At 46.3% G+C, this 15591-nt stretch overlaps 3 protein-coding genes and 1 non-coding gene across 4 annotated transcripts; 3 read left to right on the forward strand and 1 right to left on the reverse strand.

The window, feature by feature from the left end:
* Positions 1-184: 184 nt before the first annotated feature.
* JR316_0008460 (Major facilitator-type transporter psiT2) lies at positions 185-2005 on the forward strand (the record flags this gene model as incomplete). Its single annotated transcript, XM_047894175.1, has 7 exons — positions 185-430; positions 483-678; positions 728-753; positions 808-881; positions 931-1090; positions 1140-1698; positions 1752-2005. 7 exons carry the CDS (start codon positions 185-187, stop codon positions 2003-2005), a joined length of 1515 nt encoding a protein of 504 aa, XP_047747490.1.
* A 1774-nt stretch (positions 2006-3779) lies between these two features.
* Positions 3780-3888, forward strand: JR316_0008461. Its single transcript has one exon. It is a non-coding gene; the product is annotated as a tRNA-Leu (tRNA).
* A 439-nt stretch (positions 3889-4327) lies between these two features.
* On the reverse strand, positions 4328-5972 carry JR316_0008462 (Arginine biosynthesis bifunctional protein ArgJ, mitochondrial; the record flags this gene model as incomplete). Its single annotated transcript, XM_047894176.1, has 4 exons — positions 4328-4354; positions 4482-4761; positions 4816-4907; positions 4959-5972. 4 exons carry the CDS (start codon positions 5970-5972, stop codon positions 4328-4330), a joined length of 1413 nt encoding a protein of 470 aa, XP_047747491.1.
* Positions 5973-7606: 1634 nt separating this feature from the next.
* Positions 7607-9220, forward strand: JR316_0008463 (uncharacterized protein; the record flags this gene model as incomplete). Its single annotated transcript, XM_047894177.1, has 9 exons — positions 7607-7657; positions 7714-7726; positions 7784-7857; positions 7919-7970; positions 8041-8189; positions 8247-8325; positions 8406-8741; positions 8798-9034; positions 9102-9220. 9 exons carry the CDS (start codon positions 7607-7609, stop codon positions 9218-9220), a joined length of 1110 nt encoding a protein of 369 aa, XP_047747492.1.
* Between the last annotated feature and the right edge of the window lie 6371 nt (positions 9221-15591).

Consider the following 15591-nt stretch of genomic DNA (forward strand, 5'->3'; position numbering starts at 1 on the left):
AATGAAGCAGCTCGCCAACGTGATTTGCTTTGGTTTGATGGATCCATGTGCATGAAGCTCGGCTTTTCTTACACTTTCCTTTCGGTGTTGACTGTGCAGAACGGCGTGGTGCGTATAAATACGACGCGCTTCAGCTGTATATGACTCACCAACTTTTTCACCCGTTCATCAACATTATAGAGAAATGTCGGAAACAACACGACAAGAACGTGATACGATGCCTTTGAGGCACGATGAAGAACTGCAGGACAACCCTGTTGAAGAAAAACCAACACCTCTTCCTATCTCACAGTTGTTGTGCGTCTACCTTATTCAGTTTGCGGAGCCCATCACCGCCACGGTCATCTACCCGTTTGTCAACGAATTCGTGAGGAAGACTGGGATAACAAATGGCGACGAGGGAAAGACAGGATATTATGCAGGAATCATAGTGCGTATTCAAGCTTGGTCGAGTTATGCACCCGTTTTCATTGTCCTCGAAGGAATCTGCTTTCTTTATGGCAGAGTGCTTGAGTGTCGTTCAGTGGGGCTACCTCTCTGACCGTTATGGTCGTAGGCCAATCTTGCTCTGTGCTCCGGTGGGATTGTCCCTGGCTATGCTTTTGTTTGGTTCATCCACTACCTTTTGGTCTCTTGTCGCATCCCGTTGTTTGCAAGGCATTTTCAATGGCAATATTGGTGGGTTTTCTCGTGTCTGTATGAAACAATGCTTTATTGGTGGGCACAGGGGTTGCGAAAAGCGTTATTGCCGAGGTAGCACCTTTTTTCCAATAACATTCAAGTGACACACTCATTTTTCCTATCTAGATGACAGATAATTCGAACAGGGCCGATGCATATGGGTTCATGCCAATGATTTGGAATTTTGGTGTTACAATTGGGTTGGTCCGTCCATCTCGTTAAATTGAATAATTGATTAACTTTCATCAGACCGATCACGGGTGGAGTCCTGTCAAACGCTGGAAAGCGCTGGCCCACCACATTAGGTCGCATCGCTTTCATTCGGACACATCCTTACTTCCTTCCTTGTTTTGTTTGCGCTATTTTTGTATTTTTGACTTTTATTTACGCCTTTCTCACACTCAAAGAGGTGAGCAAATTTTTCCAAATTTTATATACCGCCTTGCTGACATCTCTAGACCTTACCATCTATTGTGGAGAAACAAAGACAACAGAATTCGTCACCTGAAAGCCGACTCCTTGACCATGGTGATACCATGAACTATGGCACAAACACATCGGACAATTCGTCCTCTACTTCATCCGTCACTGAAGATTCTTCAGCCCGCCCAACGAACATTGGCTTTCGTGCAGTCGCGGATCGTGGTGTCCTGACCACCATGCTTAATCAGACCTTCTTGACATTTATGGATATGTGCAATTTTGCTCTTCTGCCTTTGATGTACTCCACGCCCCTTGAATATGGCGGTCTCGGCATGGATCCTTTCCGAATTGGTGTGATACTTGGCTCGTTTGGGTTCTTCAATGCTTTTTTCCAGGCGATCTTTTTTGCGCGTTGCGTCAGAAGATTTGGTGTTCACAAACTGTACACTTTCTCATTCTCAACTTTGTTGATTTGCTTTGGAATGTATCCTGTCACGAAGTACTTTGCTCAACGGGCGCAAGGTGTCGACAACCTCGTCATGGCGTGTATATTCTTTCAGCTGACTGCGCAGACGGCGATATCGATGGCATACGGTACGCACCTGTTACCTACCCCCGCACGCGCGCTTTAACTTACATATGTTCAGGATCTATGCAAATTCTGATCATCGATTGCATACCTCCAGGCGGCACCATGGGCATCATCAACGGCGTCGCCCAGATGATCGGCTCTGGAATGAGAACTGTCGCGCCTACTTACGCCGCCTCGTTATTTGCGTTCTCGATCGGCCATAACTTGGCGTCCGGTAATCTGGTCTACTTCATCCTCATTGGGATGACGATAGCAGGAATTTGTTGCACCCGACTTCTGGAGGTTAAACCTCAGCAACGGAATGGTTGACGAGACGCGGAGGTATATGTGCTTGTTTGGGGTGGGGCAACTTGGTGATGCGAGAGCGGTGAGAGACTAAGAATGAATTATACGCGGGTTTACCGGTACAAGTGACCTGAAGAGGTCCAAAAGGTGAGTTTTATCCTGGTAATCTCATTCAATTTGCGGTGATACTCATCGCATGTGAAGTTGGTCGAGAAATGACGAGCACGTGCAGACTGGAGACGGCGCAGGCTGGAGGGTTACGATCGGCTCCCGCTAATACCTGAAGTCATTATAGATTTTCAACTGGTGGTGACGATAGCGACTGAATAACTTGCGTATGTAGTTAGAAGGTTCACAAACGTAAGACTGCTTCGAAGGCGCAAAAATTGCGTTTCAAAGTAATATCGTATGGACAACAGAACAAAAACTACATAGGATGCGCAATCACAAGGTCAGTAAGGCATTCCATGGCAAGATTACGGTATGTATCTTGTGATATAAATTGCACGTCACTGTCGTTGAAGGTCATCAGCACGGGCGCTTGTGTAGAGTACTGTGGCCACGCCGGTCCCGATTCCGTGTTCTGAGGCAACCTCGGTGCCATGGAACTAGACACGAGCTAGAATCACGTTGGTCCAAACCGTCTGAACTCCAAAACCACACGTACCGAACCTAGTAGTGGTGTTGACTTGAAAACCTTGCTCACTGTCATCCCATCTTAGTTATGTTTACAAATGAACTAAAGTCCTTCCCACTCACAGTAAGCACATGTCTTCTGCGTGACCGGTAGATTTTTCAAGAAGAAACGACGAGGTGCTTGAAAAATTATATCTCCCTGGAACGCGGCAAGGCGCTTAAATTGCGGGTACAGCTGGTTGAAATTACCTGTGCCGAAAGGTGATCCCGTTGAAGGATCCGACGTGTAGTTAGTCCAAATAGGCGATAATTCAGCATCGGATGCCAGAATTGCTTAACATATTTTCTGAAATCGGTTTCTGTGCTATTGAAGGGATTGAGCATTAATCAATTATTTAATTTCTGAATAGCTCACGTCACGTTGGACTGGGAAAACGAAAAGTCCGTTCCCTCGTCGTTGCTATTTCCTGTTGTCAAATATAAGCACTGGTACCAGCAGAATAGCTAAGTCATTGCTCACCAGAAACAACATATATCATTGGTACCCGTCTTGCTTGGATCTGGGAGTATGGGTCCTCTGTCAGAAAAACGCCGTCGACGAGAGGAAGTTCTATGAAAAGGTTGTCGGTTCCAGAAGTTTTCCGCCTCACCCATGACCCCGTCCATGCAGTTCCATGGATCTTACCTTGCAGTCAACCTTACAGACCCATACCTGATCAGCATTGTTAACACGCTCAACCCAAATGTCAAAGGTAGTACAGAGTGGGCCGAGGTGGGCCGAATAGTCAAGCGACGCTCCTCACCTTTCTCGATGAAGCACCTTCGCCAACCGTAATCCGGGACACCTACAGACTCCTCCCTATGCAATACCTTTCTAACCTCTCGCTGGCCTATCCGATTTGAAATATACTAGGTCCTCTTCCCTCTATACAATTCACATGTCTTGGATCCCCGCTTTGACGGGCGTTGGTCAACGCTGATCTTTATAGTTAAACTTGTATGGCTGGATTTGCAATACAATTTGGAGGGATTGTCATTATTTCTGGATAAACCGGTTTTGATGCTTTTCACATTAAGGTCCGAAGAAATACAGGACGAGCGAGCAGCATGATGTTACTAATAAGCGCTCTCCAAGAAAGAGTACCGCCGACGGGCGCTTACAGGCAATATGGCCGAGTGGTCTAAGGCGCCAGAATCAGGAGGGGGATATGAACCCACCGAGTTGTGGTATCTGGTCCGTTTGGGCGAGGGTTCGAATCCCTCTGTTGTCAATATGTTTTAATGGATCGTTTCAGTTTCCGGGACGTTGCTTCAGTTGCTTCATTTATTTTTGGAACGTAGTGTATCTATATCTTGGTACGCTATCAAATCTCATATGTATTGTTATATTCTCTGGAAGACATTGAACAAGGTTGTATGAGAGATATTCAGCGAAAGGAGAACTTTTGGTCTATGCATCTTACTACTTCCTCCCGGACGAACAGAGTCACTAGGTTTACTGTGGTTCTTTCGAGGAAGTAATATATTCAAATTACTTTGATAGAAGCATAACTATGCCTCAAAGCAGCGGACCATACCTCTTGAAATGACCGCTGATTGTGGAAGTGGAGGTATAAACCATTTATATTACGGTCAGATAGAGCAAGCGAGAATAATTACAGTTTCAAAAATATTTTCACCTAACCGCGAAGAGCCAGGTGAAGCTTGAAGCTATAACACGGACCTGAGGGCAACCCTCTATTCAATTTTTACGGTTCATAGAAATCGAGTTTAACTACGATAGTCCCCGTTGATCCTGACATATTCCTGGGCGTCGAACATACCCAATCAGTAAGAGCGTGAAGAAGGCAAAGAAGCGACTCACGTAGCTGAAGTCGCAGGTCCAATACTGCGCCTCGCCCTCACCATCACCCTCCATTCCCAGTTCGACGAGGACCTCGAAGTCTTCGAGGGTCAAAATCTCCTTGGCTCTCACTTCGTCCACTTTCTCAGGCTCGCCGTTGACGAGAACAGGGAGCGCGGCTGTGCCGTCCGAAGGAACGAAGGTGACGTTTACCTTCTTGGGGTCGATGACGGGGGTAGCACCTGTTGAAGCCGACGGGAGGAGAGGAACTGAACCAGTTGCTGCTAGAATACGTCCCCAGCTAGAGTGCAATGAGTTTAGCTGGGAATGATGTTATTACAGGTTGTACACATACTTGGCATCTTCTCCGTAGAGAGCAGTTTTCACGAGTGCGGAGGTCGAGATTCGGGAAGCGATGTTATGTGCGTCTTTGTATGAAGGAGCACCCTGTTATATGATTAAAAATGTATATTAGAATTCAATGAGGAGTCCAGATACCTTGACAGTAACGGTGACAAATTTCGTTGCACCTTCTCCATCCCGAACAACCAACTTGGCGAGATCAGCAGCGAAATCCGTCAATTCTTTCTTGAAGACCTCGTAACCCTGCTTATCTGTGTCCTCATCGATTACCGCGCCATCCTTAGCAGCCGCACCATTTGCAAGAACGTAGATTGAATCGTTGGTGGACATGTCGCCGTCAACACTGATCGAGTTAAAGCTACGGTCGACAGCGTACGTGAGAGCACTCTGAAGGCTTTTGGGAGAGACGGCCGCGTCGGTCATGATGCATCCAAGAAGGGTGGCGTGGAGTTGTTTGGGGGCAGAGAAGGTGGTACCAGCGGGGCCCATGTCCGGGTGAATCATACCGGCGCCCTTGTCCATGCCCGCCATTCTATATTCAACACCTCCAATCGTAAACGTCCGGGAGCGAAGTTTTGGGAACGTGTCTGTGGTCATGAATGCCTGCGCCGCGCGCTCCCATGCCGCAAAATCAGATCCAAGTGTGGCTGCAGACTGGGACTTGATGCCTGCAACGATCTTCGAGATGGGCAGATTCTGTCCGATGACACCCGTCGACATGACAAGCGTCTCGTGTTCAAACTCCGAGGACTTGTAGGACTTTGAGAGTAGACCGTCGGTGGCTTGGACCATAGCCCACGCATCGTCCATACCCTGCTTGCCAGTAACGGCGTTCGCACAACCGCTGTTGACCACAACCGCACGCGCGTATCCGCCGTTCTTTTTGAGTACCTCGTTGGACACTATGACGGGTGCAGCCTTGAATGCGTTACGGGTGAAGCATGCTGCTGCGGTAGTAGGACGCTCCGAAGTCGATAGGATTACAGCGAGGTCAGGAACGCCAGCTTTCTTCTTCACCCCTGCGTGGATGCCTCCCAATACGAAGCCTTCGGGGAAAGACGACGACGGCAACGGGTAATGGTGGTGTGCTTTGGACGGGGTCGGTTTCATTTTGATGGTCGACATCAACCTCTTGGAGAGGAACGACATCGTGGATGCTCTGTGCTGGGAGCCTGAAGAATACTGGTATGATGTGAGTTTTGCGCTATTTAATGGGATTGGTGACTCACGGAGAACGGCCAGGAGAAGTTAACGCGATTGGGCACGACCTGTACTACGCAAACATACAGTTAATGAAGTGCAAACCCACATACAGACTCTGTGCGTACATGGAAGATCGTGAGTCACTGTCAAGCGTCCCTCCACGAGCACCTGTGCAGGCAGATAATCCCGAAAAAGTCCAGCTGCCCGTTCGGCACAAAAAATGGCTACTTCCCCCGAGTCCCGATTTGGTGCGAAGTCAGGGGCCTCAACTCGGTAGCATAAACGGTACAACCAAATTACAAAGTCTTTCAACGTGCCTTTGATCAACGAACAGGCATAAACGAGGGAGAAGCTGGTTTTCAAAGCCTCCCAAACGCCATTTCATCAGAGGCAGAATAGCTGCACGCCTCCAGACTGCACATGTATTCCAAAATTATTGCAAGTTCCACGATGTATTAATTGTTGAGGGAAGGAATCATTCATTATTTGCAGTTCCTCTGTGGCGTGTTTATGGATAACTCACCATTCTTATAAGCAAGCCATTTTTATTGAGCTTCGATGGCTCGGAGAATTTTCGGTCATATTCGAGTTCGTAGGCGATTTACGATTGTGGACATCACGTTGCCCTGGTTTTATCATGATGCATTGATTCTACAGAGGTAGCGCCAGTCTGGTATAAAACGGTTTAGCTGTCTGGAAAATCGAGACTATACTTAACGATACTCAACTTGATTCTGAAATAGATCGATTACAAGGGAGGCCTTTGAAAACGATGACGATATATGGAGTACAAACAGGATGGGAACCTATTTCGCCAAAAGAACGGCTGTACATTGCAGACTCTGATCGAGGAGCTTCAAGTAGAATGAGGATAAGGATATGAACGCCAATGAACAAACCACCGCTTCAATAAGTAATTTAGTCGTAACAAATTACAATACTCTGATCTTACTAGTACAAATGAAGAAAAAATGTGAACAATTTAGGTATTTGTGGCGCCATCGACAACTTGCGGCCGCAAACTCCTCACAATCGGCCAATGTCAAGGTAATGCCTTCTCTTTCACGCGCTTAATTTTGAATATATCGTTTCCAGGAACTTGAATTTTTGATTGGTTAGTGGAACACTTATACTTCATTATTCCGATACTCATTGTACAATGTATCCTCTTCAGTCATACTGGGTTATCTCTACCTTACTATTATGCACCCCGAAATGCATCGCCAGTGTATTACCATCTCAGATGACGAGAGACTGATTCTAGAAATGGAAGTTCATTCACACGATCTCTACAGGCGCCCGTATATTGGTGACAAATTCTTGGGCATGAACCCCTAATAAAGCTTAATTAAGGGCTTGGCTCCGAAATTCCGCGCGAATTTGACGACAAATTTACATCACCCAAATCATTTGATGCAAAGCCTCAATGATGCCCCTCAACTGCTTCTTACCACCACCTATTTCACAAGTTGTCAGACGTTCAGAGCAGATATCCTGTCAGACGCATCCTGGCTCCAGAGAGCCATCCTTCGTACCTAGAGTTTTGAACGCTTGGTAGGGAGGGTCGTCTGCAGGAAAACATGGCACAGATTTCACTCGAACTCGCTCACGCGATCGCGGTATGGCTAGAGGTGAGGTATCTCACAGTCCCTGGAAGTGCAACTTCTAACGATGCTTTTGTTCCCAGATATTCATCTACGGTACTCATACATGCGGCATCTACAACGTTATCAGAAACTGATAAGATTGTGATCTAGGAATCTACACCGCGCTATTCGTCTCTACGCTTGCGTTGATGTTCAAGGGATCTAGAAGAAGTACGGGTGCATGGGTACGTGTATCAAGCTGGTACAACGTGAACGTCGGTTCATCTATATCGTCTTAATTGCTAGGTGTTCTTTGTTGCAGCGTTGCTCATGTTCTCGATCGCCACACTTCACATGAGTGCGAACACCCCTGTCTCGTAAAACCCTTCGACAAAGACTGACGCGAAACGGTACCTTTTTTTGCATAGTTCTGGCCATTCTTCGCTTTCTTCGTGGCTTTATACTTCATAGAGGCAATTCTGGACCAATTGGCTATATGTATGACTTCACAAGGGCAGATACGATACTTGACAGCTCGGTTTTTTGTGTCATTATTTGGATCGGAGATGCACTCGTAGTGAGTACACATAATTTGCTTCTATCTATTTGAAAGCTCACACATATTTACATTAAGATATACCGCTGCTTTTATGTTTGGAATCATAATTATTGGATAATTGTGCTGCCGGCGTTACTTTTGACTGCGTCTATTGGTAAGTTCTCCTTTTTATACATCAGTTCTTTTCTGCGAATTCGGAACTCCTAATCAACATCTGTTTTTTGCATCGTAAAGGTGTCAACATATACGTGCTCTGGTGGTTTACGCATTTGACAGCGGTTGTCAACGAAGCGGCGTCGTTTGGTCTGGTCAGATCAATATACCCGCTAGCACTTGCACAAAATGTCATCACCACAGGACTTATTGCATACAAGATATACCACCAACATCGCGCTTCATCAGCCCATGGAATCGTCGACAGGAGCTCAAAACTCACTCTTTATAGAATTTTGCGCATAATGGTCGAAAGCGCTATGGTCTATACCGTGCAGCTCTTCATTCTCATGATTCTGTACTTTGCTAAGAGCAATGCGCAAGTAATACTGCAATATGCTATTGTCCCGAGCATTGGTGCGTAAATTTTTTGTTTAACCTCACCTTTACTTTTTAAATGTCATACCTTATAGGCATCGTATTCGTCCTCATTGCAATTCGCGTTCACGCTGCAAAGACCGCTACTGTTTATGCCAATGGAATGGGGACAATACCTGGCTGGCTAGAAGACGATGACGACGCCATCGAATTTAGCACCAACGCATCGCTCCCACCCGGTGTCGTCACCTTCCGCGTCTCTGACACCGACAGAGACGACCGCGACGACTACTCCCAACCATACGGCTCAGATTCATATGCTCACAAACGGAGTACCAAAAGTCACTCAGAAAATGTTAACACGGTCTGACTGCATTTTTGCCCCTCGTGGCTTCCCAGTTTCAGCCGTTTCGATCGTGGGATCCACCTCATCGCACAGCGGTGGAAATTCGCCACAACCCCTGAAGCCGACATCAGACGCGCAGATCAAGGGTGGTTCGGATTCCGAATTCACCTGAGACCCCTATCGATTCTATGCCCCCATTTTTATCGGGAGCATTTCTGCAACGATAATTGTGAGCCTTAATTATTTTTATTATGATTTATGTTGACCGTTGGATGGGTACAACAGTGTTGTATTTGCACAGCTGGGTTCCGGCACACATAAGATGTCCATTATGTTCGTACTCATCGTTCGGTAGAAGTGTAATGCATCTGGAGAGCAAGCTTGCGACAAGTTGACCTCCTATGGAAATGGCATATATTTGTAGGCCGATACTCCCGCAGGGCGGCTCTCCGAAACCTGTGCCATCAAGAAACTTGGGTAGAGCTACCTAAATTCGATCAGTAAAAATGAGTGCTACAATGCATAACTGCGGGACGTCATCACAGCTTTGCATACTAAATTATCCCACTAACCTCTTAGAAACCTGAGTATTTAACTTCATTGTTGCAATTAGCTCATAAGGTCCTTGACATTACAAACTGTTTAGCAATCATTTAGGCTGTAAGACGCACAAGCTCTTTTCGCTGACAAATCCGAAGGTAATCAAATAAGATTCGTTGGTAAAAGAACTCCCCAACTTATGAACTTATGGGATCTACTGAGCAGAATGCTGCCTTCTAAAACTAAAGTAATCTTTCTCTATACATAGTAGAGCCATACAAAAATCTTACGGAGGTTGGGCAAAGAGCAAGAGAGAATAGGAATTTCGATCCCATCAACTTATAAACAAGAGGATAAACATCGCTTCGGCTTTGTTCAATTATCAAGATCCCGAAACCATTTTGCCATTTTGTCACTGGTTCGAAACTCAAACACCTAGTTACCTTCATTGGAGCAGCAGTAGTATTTCTGAACAAAACTCGTCTGACAAGAAAATTGGGGAAATTCAAGCAGTGATATTTTTTGATACATGAAGTCAAAGCTGGGCCATATTCCAAGTTGGCTGACAGATCCATTGAAACCACATTGATACGCAGTGCAGCTTGCTAACCACGGAAATCGCGCGCACCAAGTCCACTTTCCCACGCTTCACATGATCGCGGAACATCAATACACCACCGACATCGCCCACCGACACCGATATTCCTCGCTCCCGATTCAATTACTCATTTATTTCTCATCACCATTCCATTTTGTATGCGTCTTCGTAATATTTTAACAAATTTTCTTCATTTTAAAACCTGAATTTCATATACAGCACAGCTTTCATTTTACCCACACTTTCCGAGTAGACACAATAGGCGCCCGGCTTCGCACCCTCGCCGTTTCCTCCCCATCCGAGAAAATTTTACATTTTAATTAATCTCCTTCTTCTGTAGACTTACTCATACTGTCTTGGCTTTCTTATTTCGTGTTCGCTTCGCTTATTTCTTTACAAACTTTGTTTTACACACACACCCCAGCTCAGTAGTATAAAAGCTAGCTAGAAAACTATCTACAAAACAACAGATCGTTCACCTCTCGTTTCCATCGTGCTCTCATCGTTTTCAGCTGGTTAAGAAGACCAGGGAAACCCTCTCGCACCCTCAGACGCCTCTCATAGCGGTTCTCCAGTTGCTTTTACTTGTTTACTCTTTTTTTGTTTGCTCGACGCACCTAGGACGCCGCTGGCACATCATTTTTGGAGCCCACCGCGAGGGTGTTTCAAACATTGAGCCTTCAACCAGCCGTTCGCTTCGACAGCTTCCGTCTAGAACCCTTCGTCAAGAACTAGTTGCTGCCTTCCAAAACCCAGAAAACCTTTCAGACGAATCACTATTCATTGAAGTACCCGAAAATCAAGCCACTCATTCGTATCTACCATCTCCAACATCACCTCTATTCTCTCCATCTGAACTCCCTTCCCCTATATCCGGATCCTTTGAATTTCCAACCACAACACACTCGCATATCAGTCCTTTCATTCTAACACCTTCTCCAACCTCAAACACCCTTCAACTCCCATTGCAACAGTTTATGCCCCAGCCTGAAGCTGCTACCATGTCTCCACACATGCCAGCTCGAGGTGATCGCAGTGCACCATCATTTGATCCCACAAAGCCCAGGGAGCTTCGCCGTTATTTTTCCGACCTAGAATTCTTGTTTTCAATCTCAAATGTCACCGATGATACGGAACAGAAGAAGCATGCGGTTAGATACGTCAGTCTTGACGTTGCAGACATCTGGGAAACGCTTCCAGAGTTCACCAACCCTCTCAAGAATTACCAGAGCTTCAAAGCGGCTGTTATGGACCTTTACCCCGATGCTAATGACGCATACAGGTACACCATGTCAGACATGGATTTATTAATTGGAAACCGTCAACGTTTAGGCATCCACACCCTCTCTGATCTCGCAGAATATCATTCCCAGTATATGGCGGTCACAAACTTCCTATGCTCGAAATCCAAGCTGTCTACACTGGAACAGAAGCGTGGTTATGTTCGTGCATTCCAACCGGCGCTTTGGGCAAAGATTTCGCAACGATTGCAACTCAAGAAGCCTGACCATTACCCAGACGAGCCCTACGACATAATCGACGTCCAGACAGCTGCAAAATTTGTTTTACATGGCACCCACACAGCAAGCGCTTTGGCAATCCCTTCTTCTACTCCTACAGCTTCTATCCCCGACGTCTCAATTAAACCAGAGCAACTCGGTTCTATATTCACAGAATTTACCAAATCGATTATAGAGGCGCTTAATAGTACTCAGAATCGCTCAAGATCAACAGAACCAACCACTCAATCTGGAATCCGAGAAGTCAAATGCAATTTCTGTGGAAAGGATCATTATATTCGTAACTGCGACCTCGTTGAAGAGTATAGGCGCGCTGGAAAGTTAAAGCGCAACACAGAAGGCAAAATTGTACTCCCCTCAGGTGCATTCATCCCCAGAGACATCCCTGGCACCTTAATGAAGGAAAGAATCGATGAATGGCATCGTCGCAACCCAAATCAACTTGCTACAGCTACTCTATCCGCCAGTACATTATTTGGTGCGGTTTCGTCAGTTCAAACGCCTTTGGAATCGTTAAGCGCCCGTCAGACAACCCAGTCGACATACCACCTTACTGCTGACGATAGGATCACTTTGCTAGAGGCTGAACTCTTCAATCTGCGTGCCAAACGACCTGGGTTCACTCCAATTATTCGTACTCGAGCACAGAAAGAAAGGGCACCCGTTGCTGAAGAAGACAGAGAGATTTCGCCACCTAGAGACTCTGAAGCACCCAAACCGTCTACTTCTACTCCAGATACCTCGTCTCAGCCTCCCATGGTTCAAAATAACGATATAACTGCACCCAGAGCGACTACAGACGATCCTCAAACTGAACATCCGTTCAGAAACGCATTAGACACCGTGTATATGCCTCCTCAGTCCAGAAATGTTGCAGCACTTCCAAAGCCCGCACCCAAGAAGAACGAACCGGCCTATCGAACATTCCCCCCCATCTACGACTCTGACGTTGCCAATACAGTGTATAATCGGTCTCTTGAAGCTCCAGTCACCATTACTCAAAGGGAACTTCTGTCTATCGCTCCAGAGATCCGTTCACAGTACAGGGACTCTACAACGTCTAAACGCAATGCAAACACGGATAAAATTGCTCAGACAAACCTGTTGGAAAATAGGGCGGAACCTACAAGCAATACAGTCGTTTTCAACGCTTCCACAGCGCATCCTTTGCCCTCCAGCCAGCACCGAAGTCCCCCAGAAGGTTCTACAGTTATTGACGACCCCTTTGACATTTATTATCGCTCCCTTCGCCCTGGACAACACCCCGATCCCAACAAAATCATTGTGGCTAAAGAATCTTCAGCACTTCGTTCAATCTATCCTATTGTTGACAACTCTCTCAAAGTGGAATGCATTCTCGATCCTGGCTGCCAGATAATAGCTATGTCTGAAGATGTTTGCCATAGCCTCTCCCTCATCTATGACCCGACTATCAAACTCAATATGCAGTCTGCAAATGGCACAGTGGACCAGTCTCTAGGCCTTGCTCGAAACGTCCCCTTCTTGATAGGAAATCTCACATTCTATATGCAGGTTCATATTATCCGAGAGCCCGCATACGACATACTCTTTGGACGACCCTTCGACATCCTAACCCAGAGTGTAGTCCGAAACTTTGCTAATGAAGACCAAACAATCACCATTAACGATCCCAACACTGGTCAAACTGCAACTATACCCACCTCGCCTCGTGGACCACCTAGATTCCTCAAGAAAACTCACCACCATTGTCACGAACACCAGGATTTTTAATAGCCGAGGGTCTAGGTTCTGATAGCGACATTCTTGCTCTCAATATTTGCACTGAAGAAGGCCATATTTATATTCAAGCTACTCAAGAACTAGACTCCTCGGAACATCCTCAAGCCTCGTATTTTACCGCCTGTACCATAAATTCTGATTCCACACCCAAAGCTATCAATTCCAACACTCTTATTTCGTTGTCTCCCTCGTCTAACAGTTTATTCCACCCAGTTTCTAACGTTTCCACTCAAAATTTCGACCCAGTTTCAACGTTTGCAGCGTCTAAGAAGAAGTACAAGCCCGTAGCCAAGAAGACTCGCCCTGTTTACGCAGAATTACCCGAAAAATATCGCATAGTTCGCAATATTTCAGGCAACCCACTCGCTAACCTTCCCATTCTCAACCCAAACCCACCCGATTTTGTACCAACCGGCCGCTATACTGAAGAGAGAATGAAGCAGTTCGATGAAGTACACACCCCAGGATTCCTCTGGACCGAAGAACGAAAATTATTACACCATTTCATGATGCAACATCAAGAAGCTTTCGCATGGAACGATACAGAAAGAGGTCACTTCAGGGAAGACTTCTTTCCCCCAGTGAACATCCCAGTTATTCCTCACAAACCTTGGGTACAGCGCAATCGACCCATTCCTCCTGGTATCTATGACGAACTCTGCAAGTTATTACAGAAGAAAATTGACGCTGGTGTCCTTGAGCGATCCAATTCTCCGTACCGAGGAGCATGGTTTACAGTCACTAAAAAGGATGGCAAGTCTCTACGAATTGTACAATCCCTAGAACCATTAAACGCCGTCACAATAGCACACTCTGGAGTGCCTCCCTTCACAGAACAGCTCGTAGAACAGTTTGCTGCAAGAGCATGCGGTGGAATGCTGGATTTATTTGTTGGATACGATGAACGGGCGCTTGCTGAATCCTCCCGCGATTATACCACTTTCCAGACGCCTTTTGGCGCCCTCCGACTTACCACACTTCCAATGGGATGGACCAACTCAGTCCCCATCTTCCACGACGACGTTACATACATTTTACAGCCAGAAATTCCGCACACAACCATTCCTTACATCGACGACGTCCCAGTTAGAGGCCCAGCTACTCGATACATATTGCCTTCTGGAGACTTTGAAACAATTCCCGAAAACCCAGGAATTAGGCGGTTTATTTGGGAGCACTTCCAGGGACTCAGTCGCGTTGTCCAACGCATGAAATATTCCGGTGGAACATTCTCTGGATTCAAATCACTACTCTGTGGTCCAGAAATAACAGTGCTAGGCCATCGTTGCACTTATGAAGGCCGTCTCCCAGATCTGAGCAGAGTTTCAGCCATTGTGAACTGGGGACCATGCTCAGACTTATCCGATGTTCGATCCTTTCTTGGTACCATGGGTGTTTGTAGAATATTCATTCGGAACTTTTCCCATCGTGCTAATCCTCTCATTAAACTCACCCGCAAGAACCAACCGTTTGAATGGACTCAAGAACAAGAAAAAGCGCAGCAAGACCTTAAAGAAGCACTCCTGAAATCACCAGCCCTTCGTCCCATCGACCACTCGTCCCCAGCACCAGTAATCCTCGCAGTTGACACATCTAAAGATGCTGTTGGACACTTACTTTGTCAATGCGATTTACAGAACCCCCGCATTCGATACTATTCAAGATTTGGATCCATTACCTTAAACGAACGTGAAGCGCGATTCTCTCAACCCAAACTCGAGTTATACGGCCTCTTTCGCGCGTTTCGAGCCCTCAAGCTTTACCTCATCGGTGTACGAAATCTAGTCGTTGAGGTAGATGCGAAATACATTAAGGGAATGCTTTCCAACCCAGACCTTGCCCCTTCTGCAAGTATTAACCGATGGATTACAGCGATTTTAATGTTTCATTTCGATCTAGTTCATGTACCAGGTACTCACCACGGACCAGACGGATTATCACGCCGAAAACCACAGCCAGGAGACGAGCCCGAGCCTGAAGACGACTTCGAAGACTGGATCGATGAAATGCAAGGTTTTATGCATATTCTGAATCCCATTACCACAGCACTCACTGTGCAAGTTCCAACACTCGTATACTCCACCTCCCTCGCGCCAGAACCGTCTCCCTCAGAAAATAACGACC

Source organism: Psilocybe cubensis, chromosome 7, assembly GCF_017499595.1.
Source record: "Psilocybe cubensis strain MGC-MH-2018 chromosome 7, whole genome shotgun sequence".
NCBI classification, from domain to species: Eukaryota; Fungi; Basidiomycota; class Agaricomycetes; order Agaricales; family Agrocybaceae; genus Psilocybe; species Psilocybe cubensis.